Here is a 22,599-nt window from a genome sequence, read left to right on the forward strand (position 1 = left end):
TTTCCAGAACTGAGCTGGCTTCATGAGGTGTTTTTCAGCAAATTTAACTCTGGCCTGTCTATTTTTGGAATTGATGAATGGTTTGCATCTAGATGTGAACCCTTTGTATTTACTTTCATGGAGTCTTCTCTTTACTGTTGACTTAGAGACAGATACACCTACTTCACTGAGAGTGTTCTGGACTTCAGTTGATGTTGTGAACGGGTTCTTCTTCACCAAAGAAAGTATGCGGCGATCATCCACCACTGTTGTCATCCGTGGACGCCCAGGCCTTTTTGAGTTCCCAAGCTCACCAGTCAATTCCTTTTTTCTCAGAATGTACCCGACTGTTGATTTTGCTACTCCAAGCATGTCTGCTATCTCTCTGATGGATTTTTTCTTTTTTTTCAGCTTCAGGATGTTCTGCTTCACCTCAATTGAGAGTTCCTTAGACCGCATGTTGTCTGGTCACAGCAACAGCTTCCAAATGCAAAACCACACACCTGTAATCAACCCCAGACCTTTTAACTACTTCATTGATTACAGGTTAACGAGGGAGACGCCTTCAGAGTTAATTGCAGCCCTTAGAGTCCCTTGTCCAATTACTTTTGGTCCCTTGAAAAAGAGGAGGCTATGCATTACAGAGCTATGATTCCTAAACCCTTTCTCCGATTTGGATGTGAAAACTCTCATATTGCAGCTGGGAGTGTGCACTTTCAGCCCATATTATATATATAATTGTATTTCTGAACATGTTTTTGTAAATAGCTAAAATAACAAAACTTGTGTCACTGTCCAAATATTTCTGGACCTAACTGTATATATATATATATATATACATGCGTATGTATATATGTGTATATAATATATAGTATAGATATTTTTTCCTATATGTAAAAAAAAAAAAAAAAATCTGAAAGCTCAAAACTCCCTACTTTGCCCCATTGTTAATAAAACAATAATAATTGCAGAGTTCAGAAATGCCCTATCTTTCAAAATATAAAATGAATTGATCTGATCAGTGCACGGCATAGTGAGAAAAAAATTTCTAAACTACAAAATCACAGTTTTTTGGTTGCCGCATCATTGCATTAAATTTATATAACAGGTGATCAAAACATCGTATCTATGCAAAAACTGTAAAATTTAAAACACCAACTCAAGACTCAAAAAATAAGTCATCACTGGGCCCCAGATCCTGAAAACTGAGAACGCTAGAGATCTTGGGAAATGGCGACAAAAGCGTTTTTTTTTTTTTTTATTATACAAAATTCTCACTTTTTTTTTCCACCACTTAAATAAATGTAAAACTAAACATGTTTGGTATCTACAAACTCCTTCTGACTTCGGGAATCATGTCAGTTTTTCAAAATGGTGAAGACTGTAAATTAAAAAAAAAAACCCAAAACAATCGTGCAGTTGCACTTCATTTGCAATTTCACCGCACTTGAATTTTTTTTCCTCTTTTCCAGTACAATATGGGGCAGACGTAATGGTGTCGTTCAACAGTACAACTCAGCCGTCAGAAAACAATCCCTCATATGGCTATGTTGAAGGAAAAATTAAAAAGTTATGGCTCTTGGAAGAAGGGCAGGAAAAAACAGAAATGAAAAATGGAAAATTTCCCCAGGAGTGAAGGGGTTAAAGAGAATGTCACCCTTTTGAGTTTTGAATTTATTAATATGGACATACAGGTAGCAACAAGAAGTAAATGGCACTTCCTCCGTGCACATGATAGTAAAAGTTGGGGTCAGGTTCCAAGGCATGTCAACAGAAGCATACAAGGCACTCCCAAAATTGGCTGCCACGTATATTTATTTAATGTGCATAACAGAACGTTTTCGGTTCAATATGGACCTTCCTCAGTAGCACTGTATACAAAGATAACATAAAGATCAATATATGATTTGAATATACAAAACAAAAATTTAAAATTTGTATACAATACAAAGGAATTTTCCAAAAAGTGAAAAACTGTGAAAAATATTTCTTACATATTGAACAATATTTAATTCACAGAACAAACATAGTTTAGATGTTAGTAAAATATGTATGACGGAAGAAAAACGGGGAAAGAAAAAAAGGAGGGGGGGGAGAAGAAAAGAAAGACGAAATGAAAAGTGAGAGGTAAGGCCGCTTTCACACTTGAGTTTAGCGCAATCCGCCGCTTTGGAGAATAGCGCAGTCCGTTAACGCACTGTGCTGTTCTCCATAGACTTGTATGGACAATGCACTGTAACGCAAGTGTCTTCGTTGCATCCGCTGGACGACGCTGAGTCGTTATTTTGACGCAGCGTCGGGCGGAGGGAACACTGCATGTAGTGTTTTTTGGGTCGTTAAAATAACGCACTTTGACGGATTCTGTTAGAATCCGCCAAGGTGTCTAATGATTGTCTATGGGGGGTGGATTCCGCCGCAATGCACTAAGCGGCGGAATCCGCTGACGGATTCCATCACGTTCTACTGCGCATGCTCAGCATGTCCAGCAGAACGATCTAAATCGTTTAAAATCACTCCTGGTCTCTCTCCCCCCTCTCACCCCCTCTCTCATACTCACCGATCACCGATCTGCGGCGCTGCACGGCTGTCACACTCCTCTGGCGGCTTCTCCTGCTTTTGAAAATGCTGGACGCTCATTATTCTATCTCGTCTTGACTGCTTTCCCCGCCCACCGGCTCCTATGATTGGTTGCAGTCAGACATGCCCCCACGCTGATCGACAGTTGTCTCACTGCAACCAATCACAGCCACCGGTGGGCAGGTCTATATCATGCAGTACAATAAATAATTAAAAAAAAACGACGTGCGGTCCTCCCCAATTTTGATACCAGCCAAGGTAAAGCTACACGGCTGAAGGCTGGTATTCTCAGGATGGGGAGCCCCACGTTATGGGGAGCCCCCCAGCCTAAAAAATCAGTCAGGAGACTCTCGGAATTGCCCCATCCATTAGATGCGACAGTCCCGGGACTCTACCCGACTCATCCCGAATTGCCCTGGTGCGGTGGCAATCAAGGTAATAAGGAGTTAATGGCAGCCCATAGCTGCCACTAAGTCCTAGGTTAATCATGGCAGGCGTCTATGAGACACATTCCATGATTAACCTGTAAGTGAAAGTAAATAAACACATCTGAAAAAATACTTTATTTGGAATAAAAGACAAAACACCCTCTTTCACCACTTTGTTAAAATTCTCAAATATCCCTCCATGTCCGGCGTAATCCACACGAGGTTCCGCGACGCATCCAGGTTTGCTACATGAAGCTGGCAGGAGCGGCGGTAGAACAACGCTGCTCTCTTTCAGCTTCACGCAGCAACTGAAGGGAGTCGCACTGTCAGCAGGGACGTCACTGAGGTAATGTCTGTGTGTGTGCGGTGATTGGTGCGGTAGTGCCTGCGTGTGCGGTGATGATAGGTGGGGTAGTGCCGGGGTGTGTGTGGTGACGATGGTTGCAGTAGTGCCTGCGTGTGCGGTGATAATGGGGGCGGTAGTGCCGGGATGTGTGCAGTGATGAAGATTGGTGCAGTAGTGCCGGGGTGTGTGTGGTGATGATGGGTGCAATAGTGCTGGGGTGTGCGGTGATGATGGGGGCGGTAGTGCAGTTGTGTGTGCGGTTTTGATGGGTGCAGTAGTGCCTGCGTGTGCGGTGATGATGGGGGGCGGTAGTGCCGTGCTGTGTGAGGTGATGATGGGTGCAGTAGTGCCTGCGTGTGTGATGATGATCGAGTCTCTCTCGCAGCTAGAAAACTTAGCGCAATGCGTTATTTCACAGGAATCCGTTGCCTTTATTATCACACTATTTGCAAGGCATCCGTCACATTCGTCACACAACGCATTGTAATGGATGCCACACAACGCAAGTGTGGAAGCGCCCTAAGCTGAAAGGGACAGGATAAAGAGTGAGAATGATTTTTATGATCATGTGGGATGAAAGATGGGGTATGTGTTTTAGAATATTAGTGTAAACTGTATATGTAGGGGAGCAAATTGAGGTACCATTGAGCTGAAAGTAGCCTCCTGGATGAGAGGTCGTTTTGGAAAAATCCTCTTTTATATCTTCTATCTTCCGGGCTATGGAGCGTGTGCTGCCCGGAAGATAAGCCTGCATTCAGTCTTCATTGTTTTGTTTTTGTTTGTTTTTTTAATTCAAGAACTTATCTGTGTTTTGTGTTTTTTCTTTTTACTTACACAATTTGCAATGGAGGGTGTCTCATAGATACCTAACCATTACTATTCCAGGACTTCATGGTAGCTGTGTTTTTTGACAAATCACAGCCGTCATTAACCTTTTATATTACTTCAATTGCCACCACTTAAGGGCAATCGGGATGATCCGAGTAAGCGCTAAGATTAGCACATCTAATGCATGCGTGTTTTGCCACCACCGGTATCCCCGCACTCTCCTGCCCATCTCCACAGGCAGGGACATCAGCACACTCGCCTTCCCGGCTGCTTCGTTCCCGGTTCCTTCTGCCAGCTCTTAGGACCTGTGCTTGACTCACAAGTCTCCTTGAAGCACACGTTGGGCGTGTGCATGTATTCTTAAAGAGTTAGTGTACCCTAATCTGGAAGTTCCTGTCAGCCAATGTCTGTGAGGCTCTAGGTATATAGTGCACCCTACCCTTTTAGGAGGTGCCTGGGCGCTAATCTTAGAGACGCGTTGCTAGTTGTTAAAGTCCCTTACTTATGTGCTGCTGTTGTTACTTATATCTGTTTGTTCTTAGTACCAGCCGCTGCTGCTGCATAGTTCCATATTGCCAAACCTGCTGTACCAACCACTGCTGCTGCATCATTCCATATCGGACATGCCTTTTGTATCAGCTGCTGCATCGTTCCATATCAGCCGAACCTGCTGCGCTGACCGCTCTTGCTGCATCATTCCAAACCAACCAGGCCTGCCGCATCTGCGGTCCTGGCTGTAAGTGTCTTATCAGAGACTGTCAGTATCCATACCCCCGTGGCCAGCTGTCTCAGCACCCGGTGTGCGCCAAAGTCACACTCTGTGGCAAGAATTGGTCCAGGAGTAAGAATAACAGGACCGGATTCTGACACATCTGCAGTCGGTGTACAGCTGTCTGCACGCCTTGACACAAGCATCTCCATCTACCTCTGCTCCAGCTGTGGTTTCTATGGCTGTAAATTCAGCTCCAAGCTCTGGTTTTTAGTAGTTTACTCCTCCACATTTTGACGACGATCCCCAACAATGCAGGGTTTTCATAAATCGTTGCTCCTTTCACTTGGAATCTTTGTCCAATCAGTTCATCTTGGACCAGGCTAAAGTGGCCTTAATGATGTTGCACTGGTGATGCTCTTGCCTGATTAGTCCGTTATGGAAAAGGAGTGATCCTATCGTGCACAACCTGCAGATCTTTCTAGAGTTCTGCAAGGTGTTTCAACGAAACGGGCTAAGTCTTCTCCGCAGCATCTTCACTTTGACTCCTCCTGGGGAGTCTCACCGTAGGTTAGTATACCGTTTGTTTCCGCATCCTGTCCTCCGAACGGAGCTGGAATAATGAAGCATTGGTGGCTGCATTCTGGGAAGGATTGTCTAATAGGATTAAGGAGGAGCTGGCAAGTCGAGGTGTGCCTCCTACTCTGGGCGACCTGGTATCGCTGGCTATCTGCATCAACCTCAGGTTCCAACAACGATCCAGAGAGGCGAACCGAGAGACGAGGTCATTGCGTTTGGCTCATTCTTTCCAGAGACCCATTGCGCCATGACCCGTTTTTTCCAAGACTCTTCCTCAGCCCATAGAAAAAACAAAATATGTCAGCTCACCGAACCATAGCACATGCAGTGTCTGGAGGAGTTCAATCAATCCTGGGCGGTGCAGGGAACTTAGATTCCGGATAATCTCTTGTAGACACAATTCTTTAGAGATATTCTAGCAACTTCGTCCAGAGGACTTATAAAATCAAAGACTTTTATTCCAAAAAATTAAAAACAGGTATCAAGTATAAAATACATATGGTTCACCAATGTGAAGAACGCTAGGTCCACGGAAGGAGCCTGCGTGGTATCGCAGAGCAGCGCCCGCCCTAGGCGTGACACACTTCCGGTTCATTGCTATGCGAGATTCGGATGTGCGTCCGCTTCCTGGATGGAGAATAATGTGGAACGCATGCTGACAGCCTCTTATTTGCTGTCTATATTGTCCTGTTGTAGGATGAAATTGGCTCCAAGCAAGTGCTGTTCCCCATGTATGGCATGGCGTTGCAAAATGGAGTTATAGCCTTCTTTATTCAAAATCCCTTTTACCTTGTACAAATATCTCACTTTACCAGCACCAAAGCAACCCCAGACCATCACATTACCTCCATTGACAGCGTCAGACACTCTTCCAGCATTTTTCCAGTTCTTATGCGTCTCACAAATGTTCTTCTGTGTGATCCAAACTCCTCCAACTTCGATTCGTCTGTCTATAACACTTTTTTCCCAATCTTCCTCTGTCCACTGTCTGTGTTCTTTTGTCCATATTAATCTTATCCTTTTATTAGCCAGTCTCCGATATGGCTTTTTCTTTACCACTCTGCTCTGAATGCCAGCATCCCGGAGTTTCATCTGCACTGTAGAAGTTGCCACTGGTATTTTACGGACACTATTTAATGAAGCTGCCAGTTGAGGACCTTTTTGAGGCGTCGATTTCTCAAACTAGAGACTCTAATGTACTTGTCTTGTTGCTCAGTTGTGCAGCGGGGCCTCCCACTTCTCTTTCTACTCTGGTTAGAGCCTGTTTGTGCTCTCCTCTGAAGGGAGTAGTAAACATCGTTGTAGGAAATCTTCAGTTACTTGGCAATTTCTCGCATGGAATATCCTTCATTTCTAAGAACAACAATAGACTGTCGCGTTTCACATGAAAGTTCTCTATTTCTGGCCCTTTTGAGAGTTTAATGGACCCAACCAATGTAATGCTCCAGATTCTCAACTAGCTCAAAGGAAGGTCAGTTTTATAGCTTCTCTAATTAGCAAAACTGTTTTCAGCTGTGCTAACATACTTACACAAGGGTTTTCAAGGGACTTCTAAACATCCATTAGCCTTCTAACATAGCAAACACAATCTACCATTAGAACACTGGAGTGGGGGTGGTTGGAAATGAACCTCTATACCCCTATGTAGATATTGCATTAAAAACCAGACGTTTGAAGCTAGAAGTCATTTACCACATTAAAAATGTATAGTGTAGAGTGTGCTTCATTGAAAAAAAATGTGCTTTTCTTTCAAAAATAAGGAAATATCTAAGTGACCCTAAACTTTTGAACGGTAGTGTAGGTGGATCAGGTACATCCAGTAAAGCTCCGCCAAGCGATCAGTCTCACCGGAGAGGGATGCTTCTACTGCAGAAGTCCTAATCACCTAATCCGTTTCTGTCCTACAAAGCCAGGAAACTTCTAAGCATAGGTTCTGTGGGAGAAAGGATACCCTAGATGAGAGCAAGTCCCCTTCACCATAATCCATAGCAGTGTCTGTATCATGTGGCAACACCTGGTTTACCAAGTCGGCTCTTCTGGACTTTGGGTCCCCCGGGAATTTCATATAGCAGGCCATAGTGGATTGGTCCTGGATTTCCATCCATCGACTACAAGTTCCCATGACACTAATGCCACCTTGGTGGGGACATTGGCTCAATCACGTCCCGGTCGCTTAACTGAGGCTGCTCAATTCCCGGTTGCTGCCAGCTCCCAGGACCTGTACATGCCGCACAGGTCCTCTGTGAACACACTCACAGCGTGCCCTAACCCAGAAGTGCCTCTCTGCCTATGGCTGAGAGGTATTAAGTATTTAGGGCACCCTCCTCTTATGGGAGGTGCCTCAGCAAATTCTTTCTTCTTACAGACACATTGCTAGTTGTTGAGGTCCCTTACCTTTATGCTCCTGCTGTTACTTACACCTGTGTGTTTTGTAGTAACGGCTGCTGCATTGTTCCAAATCGGCCAAACTTGCTGTACCGGCTTCCATATCAGTCAAACCTGCAGCATCATACCTAAGTGACCGAGGTTTCCACATCAGCCATCCCGGCTGCATCTGTCTTTCCAGAGACTGTCAGTGTCCATACCCCTGGAGCCAACTGTCACAGAACCGTGTCTCCCAAGTGGCACCTGGATGCTACCGGCAGCCAAATCCATCCTCTCCATCAATGGCTCTGTTGAAAACCCGGTGTGCGCCAAAGTCACGCCCCTCAGGTGTACTATTGCCCAGTGGGTCCACTCCCCGCTTGCACCCGTGATTATTACAATGTGCCAATTCTGGGGACAAACATCCCTCCCTAGCCTGAAATTCAAGCCCCCAGCTATATGCTTTATCTTATCTGGATATCAACATTGAAGGGTACTCCACACTGCTTTTTTTTTTGTTTTTGTTTTTTTTTGTTTTGTTTTTATTACTTCAAAAAAATTATATATATATATATATATATATATATATATATATATATATATAATATATATATATATATATATAATATATATATATATATATATATATAATATAATGTAATATGAGAAAAAAGTCCAGCCGCACACGGTGAAAAACCAAAATGAATTCTACCTACTTCTATCAGGTGATATCTCTCCCAATCCCGGTCCACCCCATGCCAACTTTACCCCCTCCCCCACCTCCCATAGAAACCCTGATAATATTAACATTCCCTGTACACCCTCACTTCCCTCTTTTAATTGTGGTCTCTGGAATCCACGGTCCGTATGTAACAAGCTTCCTTACATCCACAACCTCTTTCTCAATAACTCTCTTAATCTGCTAGCCCTCACTGAAACCTGGATTCCGGATTCTGACACTATTTCCCCTGCCGCCATCTCTCACGGTGGTTTACACTTTTCCCATTCACCAAGACCTGGAAACAGACATGGTGGTGGAGTTGGTTTACTCCTGTCTCCACAATGCACTTTCCAGGTCATCCCCCCAGCTCCATCACTCTCATTCCCATCCTTTGAGGTTCACACCATCAGGCTCTTCCATCCCCTTCCCCTCAGAGTAGCTGTCATATACCGTCCCCCAGGCTCACCAACCCAGTTCCTTGACCACTTTTCAGCCTGGCTTCCGCACTTCATGTCCTCAGAGTTACCAACCCTTATCCTAGGAGACTTTAACATCCCCATGAACAGCCCCCCCTCCCCATCTGCATCCCAGCTCCTATCTCTAACCACCTCCCTTGGCCTCTCACAGCTCTCATCCACTAAGACACATGAAGATGGTAACACCCTTGATCTGGTCTTTATCCGCTTCTGCTCAATCTCTCACTTTGACAACTCACCTCTTCCCCTCTCTGACCACAACATCCTCTCCTTCAAACTCACAAACCCTTGCCCATCCCAGCACACTCCCACCAATCACACATTCAGAAACCTACAGGCCATCGATTCTCAGACGCTTTCAGACTCTTTACACGCATCACTGTCCCCCATCTCCTCACTTTCCTGTCCTGATATGGCTGTAAAGCACTACAATGACACACTCAGGACTACACTAGACCAAGTAGCGCCCCTCACCTTCAGAAAGACCAAACACAGAGTAAAACAGCCTTGGCTCACATCCCAAACTCTACTTCTTCAGCGATGCTCCAGGAGTGCCGAACGCCTATGGAAGAAAAACCGCACACCAGAAAACTTCATCCACTACAAGTTCATGTTAAGAACCTACAACTCTTCCCTTCACCTCGCCAAACAGACCTACTTCACCACCCTTATTTCCTCACTTGCCAACAATCCACAAAAGCTCTTTGACACCTTTCACTCCCTCCTCAGTCCCAAAGTACAGACCCCTGTCACAGCCCTTCATGCTGATGACCTGGCCTCGTATTTACAGAGAAAATAGAAAACATCCGCCAAGAGATCAGCTCCCAGCCACCAAGCGTTGTGAATCCCATTCATCCCCATATCCCATCCAGCTCACTTTCCACATTTGACCCAGTCACAGAGGAGGAAGTCTCCAGGCTCCTATCCTCCTCTCATCCTACCACTTGCCCTACTGATCCCTTCCCCACACCTCTACTCCAGTCCCTCTCTCCGGTTGTCACCACTCACCTAACTAAAATCTTCAATCTCTCTCTCTCTTCGGGTATCTTCCCCTGTTCCCTCAAACACTCTATCATTACTCCATTATTAAAAAAAACCTTCTTTCGATCCGTCCTGCACAAGCAACTACAGACCAGTCTCCAATCTCCCCTTCATCTCCAAACTCTTGGAGCGCCTGGTCTACTCTCGCCTCACCCGCTACCTTTCCACCCACTCTCTTCTAGATCCTTTACAGTCTGGCTTCCGTCCTCTACACTCAACAGAAACTGCCCTTGTCAAAGTGACCAATGACCTATTGACAGCAAAACGTAACGGTGACCACTCTCTGCTTATTCTTCTTGACCTTTCTGCCGCCTTCGACACTGTTGACCACAGTCTCCTTCTCTCTTTGCTCCATTCTATCGGCCTAAAGGACACTGTGCTCTCCTGGTTCTCTTCCTATCTTTCTGGCCGTTCATTCAGTGTATCATTTGCTGGCTCCACATCTTCTCCTCTCCCTCTCACTGTTGGGGTCCCTCAAGGTTCAGTCCTTGGCCCTCTTCTTTTCTCCCTCTACACTGCCCTAATTGGACAGACCATCAGCAGATTTGGCTTTCAGTACCATCTTTATGCTGATGACACACAGCTATATACCTCCTCCCCTGAGCTCACCCCCGCTGTACTACAGAACACAAGTGACTGCCTGACTGCAGTTTGCAATGTCATGTCTGCTCTCTATCTGAAACTTAACCTTTCCAAAACTGAACTTCTTCTTTTTCCTCCATCCTCCAACCTTCCTAAACCTGACATCTCCCTCTCTGTGTGTGGCACAACGATAAGTCCTAGGCCGCAGGCCCGCTGTTTGGGGGTTATACTTGACACTGATCTCTCTTTCACTTCCCACAAACAATCTCTTGCCCGCTCCTGCCGCTACCTGGCTAACCGCTACTCGGATGCCTCTGCTCTGTGCCAGTCATTGCACTGGCTGCCCATATATCACAGGATCCAATTCAAACTGCTTGTTCTCACCCACAAAGCTCTCCACAGTGCGGCACCCCCCTACATCTCCACCCTCCTCTCTGTCTATCACCCCACCCGTTCTCTACGCTCTGCAAGTGACTTTCGACTAACATCCACACTGATTCGAACCTCCCACTCCCGGATCCAAGACTTCTTCCGAGCTGCACCAACCCTCTGGAACGCTATACCCCAAGAAGTTAGGACAAATCACAACTTACTCAGCTTCAGACGCACCCTAAAGACGCATCTTTTTAGGGCGGCCTATCACACTCCCTAATCAGATTCGATTCACATAGTCCCTCTACAACTTCTCACAACATAACTCCACATCAAACTCCATGGCACCCAAAGGCATCTCAAGGCTCTGGCCCACTGGTCCAAGAAACCATTATCTATCCCCCATTTCCGTGAGATGGCTGTATTGTCATTGTAAATAAGCACTTGAACCTTGCCACCCCGCCCCCATCTCATTGTAGATTGTAAGCTCTCACGAGCAGGGTTGTTTTTTTTCTTTTTTTCCCTCAAAATATTGTATTTCTATAACTGTTACTTGTTTGTATATGATCCTCCTGAATTGTAAAGCGCCGCGGAATATGTTGGCGCTATAGAAATAAAGATTATTATTATTATTATTATTATTATTATTATTTATTTTTATATATATATATATATATATATATATATATATATATATATATTTATGTGTATGTATGTATGTATTTATATTATATACACCGTATTTTTCGGACTATAAGACGCACTGGACCATAAGACGCACCCTGGTTTTAGAGAAAATTTTAAGCAAAAAATGTGGTCATGACACACTGTTATGGGGCAAGGATCTGCTGCTGCCGCCACTATTATGGGGGTAATGTCCCCAAATTCTCTATTAAGGTACCCCATCCTGGTAATGATCCTCCTGCCTTGTGTATATATTTTTGTCCCTCATCCTGGTATAGCCCCATCTTGCTATATACTGCCATCATCCTGCTATATACGCCATCATCCTGCTATATACGCCATCATCCTGCTCATATACCCCCATCATTCTGCTCATATACCCCCATCATTCTGCTCATATACCCCCCTTATTCTGCTCATATACCCCCATTATTCTGCTCATATACCCCACTCATCCTGCTCATATACCCCCTCATCCTGCTCATATACCCCCATCATTCTGCTCATATACCCCCATCATCCTGCTCATATACCCCCCTCATCCTGCTCATATACCCCCCTCATCCTGCTCATATACCCCCTTCATCCTGCTCATATACCCTCTTCATCCTGCTCATATACCCCCTTTATCCTGCTCATATACCCCCTTCATCCTGCTCATATACCCCCCTCATCCTGCTCATATACCCTCTTCATCCTGCTCATATACCCCCTTTATCCTGCTCATATACCCCCTTCATCCTGCTCATATACCCCCTTCATCCTGCTCATATACCCCCTTCATCCTGCTCATATACCCCCATCATCCTGCTATATACCTCCATCATCCTGCTAATTTACCCCCATTATCCTGCTCATATACCTACATCCATCCTGCTCATATACCCCCATACTGCGGCACACAAAAAAATAAACGTTTACACTCACCTTTCCTCATTCCACACAGCGTCGCTCCTCCTGTCTGTGCCAGCAGCGCCGTGTTGAGCCGGCCATGTTCCCTGCAGCATTGCGATGTCCTCCAGTCTGCCGGCGCGGCTGTGTGGATACACGTGTGCACAGCGATGATGTCATCGTTGTGAGCACCGCTAGTCCCCACACACTGCGGCCGGCAGACTGGAGGACATCGCGATGCTGCAGGGGAACGGTGAGTACATTGATTCACTGCACCCCGTGCTGATGATGATGCGCGGGGGGCAGTGAATATAGCCGCACATGATCACTCCAGGCTGTAGTTGCCAGGGGTGATCATGCGGCCGGATGTTAATTATGCGCGCGTCCCCGCCCATCACCCCGCCCACCTGTTAGTGCCGGCTTCAGCGCTGAGAGATGGGCGGGAGGATGGGTGTGCATATGTAATGAGCGGGCCCACGTGGTCACGGTAGGACCCTCATTCCCCGCAGCCATGCCCTACATTCAGACCATTAGACGCACCCCCCCACTTTTGCTCAACTTTTGGGGGAAAAAAAGTGCGTCTTATGGTCCGAAAAATACGGTATGTCATTTTTTTTTTTTTGTTTCAAAAAACCACTTGAGGTCTCTCGTATTTTCATACACAGCCAAGATAAAGTACACCGCTCAGGGCTGTAGCCTCAAGCTGTCTGCTTTATATGCGCTGGGAATTAAATATGAGGACCATATGCCATTTTTTCCAATTATTTATTTTTAGATTCCACTTTCGGGACCCAGATATCTAATGTGAGGGCAATCAATCACAGACGCCGGCACAAAGCGTGGGGGCGCGGTCTGACTGCAACCAATCACAGATGTGGTCATAGAGGGTGGGCGGGGGGAAACAGTGAATATGCATAAGATTTAATGAGCTGACCCAGAAACAATGTTTCAGCCGCATGGAAACTTAAGTATAATTAGCCTAATTGCCATTTTGCGTCTTTTTTTTTTTTAATGTATGTTTATCCATGCTGCTGAATCCGAATAGTAACACGGACTTCCTTGAGAAGTGGGTGTTCGGGGTACGTGCACGGACACCAGGTGTTTGGTACGGACTCCGAACTTCACAGTTCGGATTCGCCCATCACTAGTCATGGGGCAACCATTATTAGCCCCTTTACCCACAAGTCTGTTTACACTTTCCTGACCAGACCCAATTTTACAATTCTGACCAGCATCACTTTGAGGTAATAACTGTATCTCTTCAATATATCCCATTGATTTTGTCAAAGTTTTTTTGTGACACGCTGTACTTTACATTAATGCTAAATTTTGGTTTATTTGATTAGCATTTATATATGAAAATTAAAAAAAAAGTGAAAACGTTTTTTTCATATTTCAGATGATTGTCTAATTACTTTCATTGTTTGTAATCTAATTATCTAATTTATTTCTACTGACAGGAATTGATGTCAGCATAACAGACAACAAGGGAATGACCGCATTGGACATTGTACAGGAGTTGCCATCTCAAAAGAGCCAACAAATAGCTTCACTTATCCAGGGTAACGCAGCTATTCCACATACCTGTGCATGGAAGTATAGTCTGGTTGCAGTTTGTTGCAATTTTAGTTTTTTAATTTGAATTTTGCTTTGCATGTCCTTATTATTCCCCTTCATCAAAGTGTGGTTGTATAAGATCCAACTAATAATCCTCTTGCTCATCTTTTATGACATCTTCTGTAATCGTGTTCGGATGTCCATTTTCTGTACACATATGGCACCAAACACCTAGTACAATGCAAGTAAGGATTCTAAAGTCATGTCAGTTTTAAAATGGTGCTTTGATTTTTTTTTTTTAAATTAGAATTAGCACAGAATTGTGATAGTATTTAGATAGATACACACAATGGGTGAAATAATTATTGAACATGTCACCAATTTTTTAAGTAAATATATTTCTAAAGGTGCTATTGACATGAAGTTCTCACCAGATATCAGTAGCAACCCATCCAATCCACACAGGCAAAAAAATCATAGACGTCCATAAATTTAGTGATGTGTAATAATATGAATTTACACAGGGAAAATGTATTACTATGGGACAGGCTTGTAACTGTGTGAAAATTGTATGTCTACAACCAAGTGAAGACATATACAAATGAAATCTTTACATAACCTCAACTAAAAGACTTTGATAGTACTGTGCCCTCATTGTTGTATGGGGAATGATGGTGAATATTTTGGTAGCTCTGTCTTTTTTTGTTTTGGGTAGTTTAATCTTATTAAATTGCTTTAGTTAGACAGTCTGAAAATAAACATATGTGTTGAAATTCTTTACCTCTCTGCTTACATTCTTCTGTGAGAGATTTTATTTTACATAGTGTAAAGCTTGTTTCGAAGCAGCACTGGCCGAGTGTGTGCAGTAGTTACATTATAGGAGAGGTGGTAATGGGGTTGTCCGCTAGGTATAATTCTCTTTATAAATATCTATTGCAAAACCCCTTTTTCCTAAGATCTTAGTCTGCTCTCTCCAGCACTTTGGTTTTTATACAGAAGTTCACTGCTCACCTCCCTCCTCCCAACCCATCAACTCTTGACCATGCTTCTCTTATTAGTCCTGCATAATTACAATCCAAGGCTATGTGCGCACAGTGCGTTTTTCGCGGCGTTTTTGCTCGTTTTTCTTGTGCGTTTTTGGCCTTAAAACTGCATGACTTTGCTTCCCCAGCAAAGTCTGAGTTTTCATTTTTGCTGTCCGCACACAACTTTTTTTTTAAGCTGCGTTTTTGAGCTTGAAAAAAAAAAAAAAAAATGGACATGTCAATTCTTTCCTGCGTTTGCATTGGAAAAACGCAGCAAAACGCAGAGATCAAAAAATGCAGCAAAACCCCGCCAAAACCGCACCAAATCGCGGTAAAAACGCGCGCGTTTTGACGCGTTTTTTTGGACGCAGGTGCGTTTTTGTGCGTTTTTAGCGGCCAAAAACGCACAAAAACGCAGTGTGTAAACTTAGCCCAAGGCTCCCAGCTTTGGCAGTTTCCAGGGCAGTTCTCCAAATCAAGGCTCTTGCTTTCCTGAGTTGTTTGCTTGTTTAAATCCAAGGTTATCTCCAGGTGCAAATATAATATAAATAATAGTCTAGACTTTAAAACAAGGACAGTAGCAAAAGAAAACTGACCAGAATTATCACTGAAGGATTGGCTCCTTCCTTCGCAACAAAGGAAGGAGACTGTAAACCTTCATGCTTAATAGACAACTTGAGAAAGCCGCTTTAATATCGCTTTCTATATTTTTTTTTAAGGTCACCATTCAGTGAGACCAGCAGCAAGAGAACCAGAACTAGAACCTGCACCGCTACCTAGTACATCTACTTGTACTGATTCTCAAGGAGGTAAAGTAACATAAATTAAGCTAACGTATTTGCTTAGATCTGTAGCTGATCAGCTCCATCTTTATCTGGTGTCTGACTGAAAGCCTGCCGCTTTAGCAACTTTTGTTTTACTCGAGACAGGAATGCTCCTGCTGCAACCAGTTATTTTACAGCTAGATACAGGACAGAGAAGATGAGAAGGGGCTTGGCTGATCTCCTAAAACAAACAATTTTTCTTTTTGCACTGCAAAAGTATCATGAATGAGCTTCTCTAGGGGCACCTGTTTCACGATAATCGTGCAACGTAAACAGGCTGACATCACCTGAGGAACAAGCAAAGCACTCCATTGTTAGGTGAAATAATCTTTTAGTTTGCCGAAAAGATAATCATTCTCTGCAGGAAATTGTCCTATTTTAAACCCTTCACCACCTTTGATGCAAGTTTACACCAGATAAGTCAGATAAGGGTTCATGACGTATGATGTAAACTTACTGTTGGGGTTTTCACCCAAATCACATATTTCGGAGAAGTAGATGAAAATTCTAATGTAGGTGCTCAGCTTACAGCACAATATAAATCTAAACTGATCCCAAATTGCCACCAATAGCATTCAACTTAACCCACAAAAAATAAGTCCTCACTCAGGTACATCATCTATTAATGGAAATATCGGGGGATTCCACGTTACTGGTAGCTTAGGCTCTTGAAAAGCGCTATGGCTCTCCCACAAAAGAAATCCAGCAAAATCTGCGCTTTCAAATCCAAATGCTAATGTCCACATGTTTGGCATTGTTGTAGTGAGGACTGGAGACCCACTTAATTTACAGGGTGTGTTTCCAGAAGCAGGAGCTGGGCACTACAGGGGCTTATTTGCAATTTTAAATTTCTTAACTGCATTTCTATTCATTGGTGTTTTCTAGAGATAAAATTGTCACTACACCCGTAGAATAATTCCAAGAGGGGTGTAATAACCAAAATGTGGTCACTTGAGGCGGTTTCTGCTATTGTGACACTTCGTGGCTCTGCAAATGGAGTCCACAAACTATTGTAGAGAAATATCGTCTCCAAAGCACTTGTTCCCTCTCTAGCCCTTTCTTTTAGCCAAACAGTACTATACAGTCACTGTCACATGTGGAGTATTGCCACGTTCAGGAGAAATTGTGTAACACATTATAGGTGTGTAGTGTCAATATGCTCACTGCATCTCTAGATGAATTAATTGAGTGGTGCAGTTTGTAAAATGGGGTCACCTGTGGGGGATTTCTGCTGCTCTGACACCTTAGGGGCTCTGCCAATGTGACATGGCACCCGCAAACTATTCCAGCAAATTTTGAAGTTAAATATGGTGGTCCTTCTGTCTCAGCTTTGCACTGTACCTCAAAAGTAGTTCTCAATTAAATGTAGGGTATTGGTGCACTGTGGAAAAATTACAAAACAAACTGTGTGGACCATTTTATTCCTATTAGCCTTTATAAAATTTTAAAACATGGGGCTAAAAGAACATTTTAAGTGAAAAAGTTGTAATTATTCTTTGCTTTGCGCATAATAGTATAAAATTCTTTTGTTTTGGGGGTTTTATTGTTTTGGAGCCACAGCAACACCTGTGGTGTCAATATGTTAATTTCACCCCTAGATAAATTCATTGAGGGGTGTAGTTTGTAAAATGGGATCACTTATAGAGGGTCTGCTTTTCTAGCAACTCAGGTTCACTGCCGATTTTGACCCCCAAAACATTCCAACTTAATCTGAAAATGATTTTTTTTATTTTCACAGCCCATTGTTATACAATTCTGTAAACCACGTGAGGTTTACAATTGCTCTGTACATCTCTAGATGAATTCCTTGAAAGGGGTATTTTCCAGAATGGGTTCACTTGTTGGGGGTTCTGCTGTTTCAGCATGTCAGGGGATCTTCAGATGTGACATGATGTCCACAATCTATTCCAACCAAAATGGCGCTCCAAAATCCAAATTCCACTCCTTCCCTTCCGAGCCCTGCTCTGTGCACAAACAGCAGTTTTCCACTAGAAATAGGTTGTCTCTGTACTAAGGAGAAATTGCATAACCGATTATATGGTCCACTTTCTTTTGTTACCCTTGCGAAAATGAATAAATTGGGGTTAAAGTAACATTTCTGTGGTAAAAATGTGTTTATTCATTTTCACTGCTCAACGTTATAAATTTCTGTGAAACACGTAGGTTCTAAGCCTTCCGTGCCCCCAAACAGTGATTTCCCCACATATGGGTTATTGGCATACTCAGGAAAAATAGCGCAACAAATTGTATGGTCCACTTTCTTCTGTTACCGTTGTGAAACAAATTGGGGTTAAAGCAACATTTTTGTGTTAAAGAAAAAAGTTTTTCATTTTTATGGCTCAACATTATAAAATGTTGTGAAGCACCTGTGGGTTCAAGGTATTCACCACACTTATAAATAAGTTCCTTGAGAGGTCTAGGTTCTGAAATAAGGTACCGTATTTTTCGGACCATAAGACGCACTTTTTTTCCCCCAAATGTTGGGGGAAAGTGGGGGGTGCATCTTATGGTCTGAATGTGGCTGCGGGGAATGAGGGTGCTGCGGTGAAGTGGGTCATCGGGGGCACGAGCAGGCTGTAGCAGCCTGCCGTGACCACGTGGACCCGCTCATTTAATATGCACGCCCATTCCCCGCTCATCATCCCTCAGCGCTGAAGCATGCACTGACAGGTGGGCGGGATGATGGGCGGGGGTTTAACAGCCGGCCCGCATGATCACCCCTGGCAACTACGGCCTGGAGTGATCATGTGCGGCTGTATTCACTGCTCCCCGCGCATCATCATCAGCGCGGGTAGCAGTGAATCAGTCTACAGTACTCACCGTTCCCCTGCAGCATCGCTTGTCCTCCTGTCTGTGTCAGCGGCAGCGCCGCTGAGTGGAGCCGTCCCCGTTACCCTGCTGCATCGCGATTGTGACGACATGGACACCCAATGCCTAGCATGGGTTAAAGTTTCTTAAAATTCAGCCAGACTATTGTTCTTCTGTGTGTATAGATGGGGGATATGCCCTCATTGTTTCTACAAGACTCTTGAGAGTTTAGTATTGAAGTTTTTGGTAACTCATGTTTGCTAAACCATTGTGTCTGCCAGGCCCCTCTGAGCATTCATTGTATTGTAGTTGTGAATTGATAATGTAATTACCTTAGTAGCCATTGTCTAGTCAGTGACTTGCCAACTCCATGTAGATATACTGAGTCTTTCTATGCACATCATTTAAATGAACATTATCCATGCAGCTTGAAATTCATCCAATGGTAGAAGCAATCTTGTCCAACCAATCGATGAGGACGCAGTGTATCTAAGTGGAAGGCTGTGGCTTTAAAAGGGACTTCTTTAAGCCACCAGGTGGTTGATGGATGCTGATGGATCCAGTCTAAGCTCTTAGGAGCTGACTAGAGGATCAGGATATCTTATGGCTTCAATCTAGGGACTCCGGTCCCGGTTGGAGACCATATCCACAGTCTAGGGATTTCGACTCCGGCTGCCAGGATTGTAACGTCAAACCAGGACTACCTAAGGAGGACACTCAGGTTGGGACAGTTCAGTCACCTGTTACAGACTTTGCAGACCTCAGACAGCTTGGAACCTGTGAGGCATGGACATTCTAAATCCCTGGTGAGTCAGCGGAAGGGTGAGACTCTGTTGCCTGTTACATTTGTGTGTTTTGCTGATTATGTGTTATGTGCTGTTAATTGTTTGGGGATCCAATAAAGTCTAATTATTGTGGTTCCCTCACCCTGTGTTGTCTGAGTAGTGTTACGCCCACGGTTAAGGAGGCCGGCGTTCAGTTGGGATGAGCCCTGAGCCACGCTGTCTTTCTAAAGGCGGCGGGTTTTAGTGGACGAGAGCACCCACTGAGCCCCGTGTCTCCACAGCGATCATTTCCTGTGTCTGTGCCGGCGGCTGGGTGGAGACTAGCGGCGCACACAGCGATGACGTCATCGCTGTGCGCACGTGTCCACACGCAGCCGCCGGCACAGACACAGGAGATGATCGCGATGCAGCAGGGTAACGGGGACGGCTCCACTCAGCGGCGCTGCCGCTGACACAGACGGGAGGACGAGCGATGCTGCAGGGAGCGAGGTAAGGTGAGGTGAGTATGAACATTTATTTTTTTTTATGTGCCACAGGATGCGGCCATACACCAGGATGGGGGTATATTATGAGCAGGATGGGGTCATATGAGCAGGATGGGGTCATATGAGCAGTATGGGGGTATATGAGCAGGATGGGGTCATACGAGAAGGATGGGGTCATACGAGCAGGATGGGGTCATACGAGCAGGATGGGGTCATACGAGCAGGATGGGGTCATATGAGCAGGATGGGGTCATATGAGCAGGATGGGGTCATATGAGCAGGATGAGGGTATATGAGCAGGATGGGGTCATACGAGCAGGATGGGGTCATATGAGCAGGATGGGGGCATATCAGCAGGATGGAGGTCATACGAGCAGGATGGAGGTCATACGAGCAGGATGGGGTCATACGAGCAGGATGGGGTCATACGAGCAGGATGGGGTCATACGAGCAGGATGGGGGTATATTATGAGCAGGATGGGGGTATATAGCAGGATGGGGCCATATGCCATGATGGGTTATATAGCAGAATGCGGCCATATGCCAGTATATAGCAGGATGCGGCCATATGGCAGGATGACTGTATATAGCAGGATGAGGGACATATACTGTATATACAAGGCAGGAAGATCATTACCAGGATGCGGCACCTTAGTAGAGAATTTGGGGACATTACCCCCATAACAGTGTCAGCAGCAGATCCTCGCCCCATAACAGTGTGTCATGACCACATTTTTTCTTAAAATTTTATTTTCCTATTTTCCTCCTCTAAAACCGTGGTGCGTCTTATAGACCGAAAAATACGGTAACTTGTAGGGGGTTTCCAGTATTTAGGCACATCAGAGGTTCTGCAACGTGACATGATGTTTGCTATCTATTCCAGTCAATTTTGTGCTCCAAAATTCAAATATCGCTCCCTTACAATCTGTGTACCCAGAACAAATTCTATGGTCCAATTTCCCCTGTAACCCTTGTAAGAATTAAAAAAAAAAAAAAAAGGTCTAAAGCTTCTTGACCTTCCACATACTAGGTTCGTCTTGTTTGTCAGGAACTGCCTGATCTAGGATGTACCCAGTACACTCTGGTGATCGCGTGGATTCAGGAGCTGTCCCATGCAATCACCACCAGGGACTTGGGTGTCCTGCGATGTTTAACCCCTAAATGCCACAATGGATATCTACCACAGCATTTAGAGGGCTGGGAGAGTTAATGCGCTTTCTCTCCCCTCCAGTCGATTGACCCAAGGGCCCTATTGTCTCTATGGTGACCCATAACGACCTCCAAGTCACCCAGATACGGAAAGCCTCTGGGATCATGCCAGGAGCATGATCCCAGACACTTTTCTCAGTGCAACACTGAGTGCTATAATGTATTGCAATGCTGCTATATTGCAATAAATTATATCAGCGATCAGTGCATAAAAGATAAAATCCCTTATAGGGACTAAGCAAAAAAGAAAAAGAGTGGTAAAAAAAAATATAATGAGCAAAAAATAATCAATAAATATGTATATGTTAAAAAAAGAAAAGTACAGATAGGCTATGTGCGCACAGTGCGTTTTTCGCGGCGTGTTTGTGCGTTTTTCGGGTGCGTTTTTGGCCTCAAAACTGCATAACTTTGCTTCCCCAGCAAAGTCTGAGTTTTCATTTTTGCTGTCCACACACAACTGTTTTTTAAGCTGCGTTTTTGAGCTTAAAAAAAAATGGACATGTCAATTCTTTCCTGCGTTTTTCTGCGTTTTCCGCCCATGCAATGCATTGGAAAAAACGCAGCAAAACGCAGCCAGCAAAACGCAGCCAAAAACGCACCAAATCGCGTTAAAAACTCATGCGGTTTTTTACGCGTTTTTTCGACGCGGGTGCGTTTTTGTGCGTTTTTAGCAGCCAAAAACGCACAAAAACGCAGCGTCAAAAAAACGTAGCGTGCGCACATAGCCTTATTTTGGTATCGCCGTGTCCTTTACCGTCTGATCAATAAAACTATCACACTAGATAACCCTTGTAGTGAGAACTGTAAAAAAGTAGCAAAAAGAACGTTTTCATCGTACAGCTGACAAAAAATGGAATAAAACATGATAAATTTCATATATATATAAAAAAGATTGGTACAGCTGAAAACATGAACTTGTCCCGCAAAAAACAAGCCACCATACAGCTCCATCAGTGAATAAAAAAAGCTGTAGCTGTCAGAATACAGCAATGTAAAACCAATTTTTTTTTCCATATAATAGTTTTTATGATGTAAAAGTTGCAAAACATAAACTATATAGATGTTGTATTACTGTAAATGTCCTGACCTGAAGAATAAAACATAACTTTTATGATATGGTGAACAGCAGTAAACAAAAAACAATCAAAAATATTGTGGCCTAAAAATGCTACCAATAAAAACTCCAACTCATCCTGCAAGAAACAAGCTCCCCACATGGCTGTCAGTAGAAAAATAAAAAAACCCACAGCCTTCAAAATGTTTTCAACTGCTATTGATTTGTTTATTCTGCCTTCCAAAAATCACAGTGCGATGCTACTCACAATTAGG

At 44.1% G+C, this 22,599-nt stretch overlaps 1 protein-coding gene across 7 annotated transcripts in view; it reads left to right on the forward strand.

Moving 5' to 3' along the window:
* Positions 1 to 22,599, forward strand: part of ANKS1A (ankyrin repeat and sterile alpha motif domain containing 1A) — a 568,529-nt gene that overhangs the window by 253,244 nt on the left and 292,686 nt on the right. For all 7 annotated transcript variants that reach the window (XM_075335878.1, XM_075335880.1, XM_075335884.1 and 4 more), the window contains 2 exons: positions 14,038 to 14,139; positions 15,879 to 15,968. In XM_075335878.1, the coding sequence (XP_075191993.1) occupies positions 14,038 to 14,139; positions 15,879 to 15,968 (192 nt within the window). The remainder of the gene's footprint in view (positions 1 to 14,037; positions 14,140 to 15,878; positions 15,969 to 22,599) is intronic.

The sequence above is a fragment of the Anomaloglossus baeobatrachus genome, chromosome 2, assembly GCF_048569485.1.
Source record: "Anomaloglossus baeobatrachus isolate aAnoBae1 chromosome 2, aAnoBae1.hap1, whole genome shotgun sequence".
Taxonomy (NCBI): Eukaryota; Metazoa; Chordata; class Amphibia; order Anura; family Aromobatidae; genus Anomaloglossus; species Anomaloglossus baeobatrachus.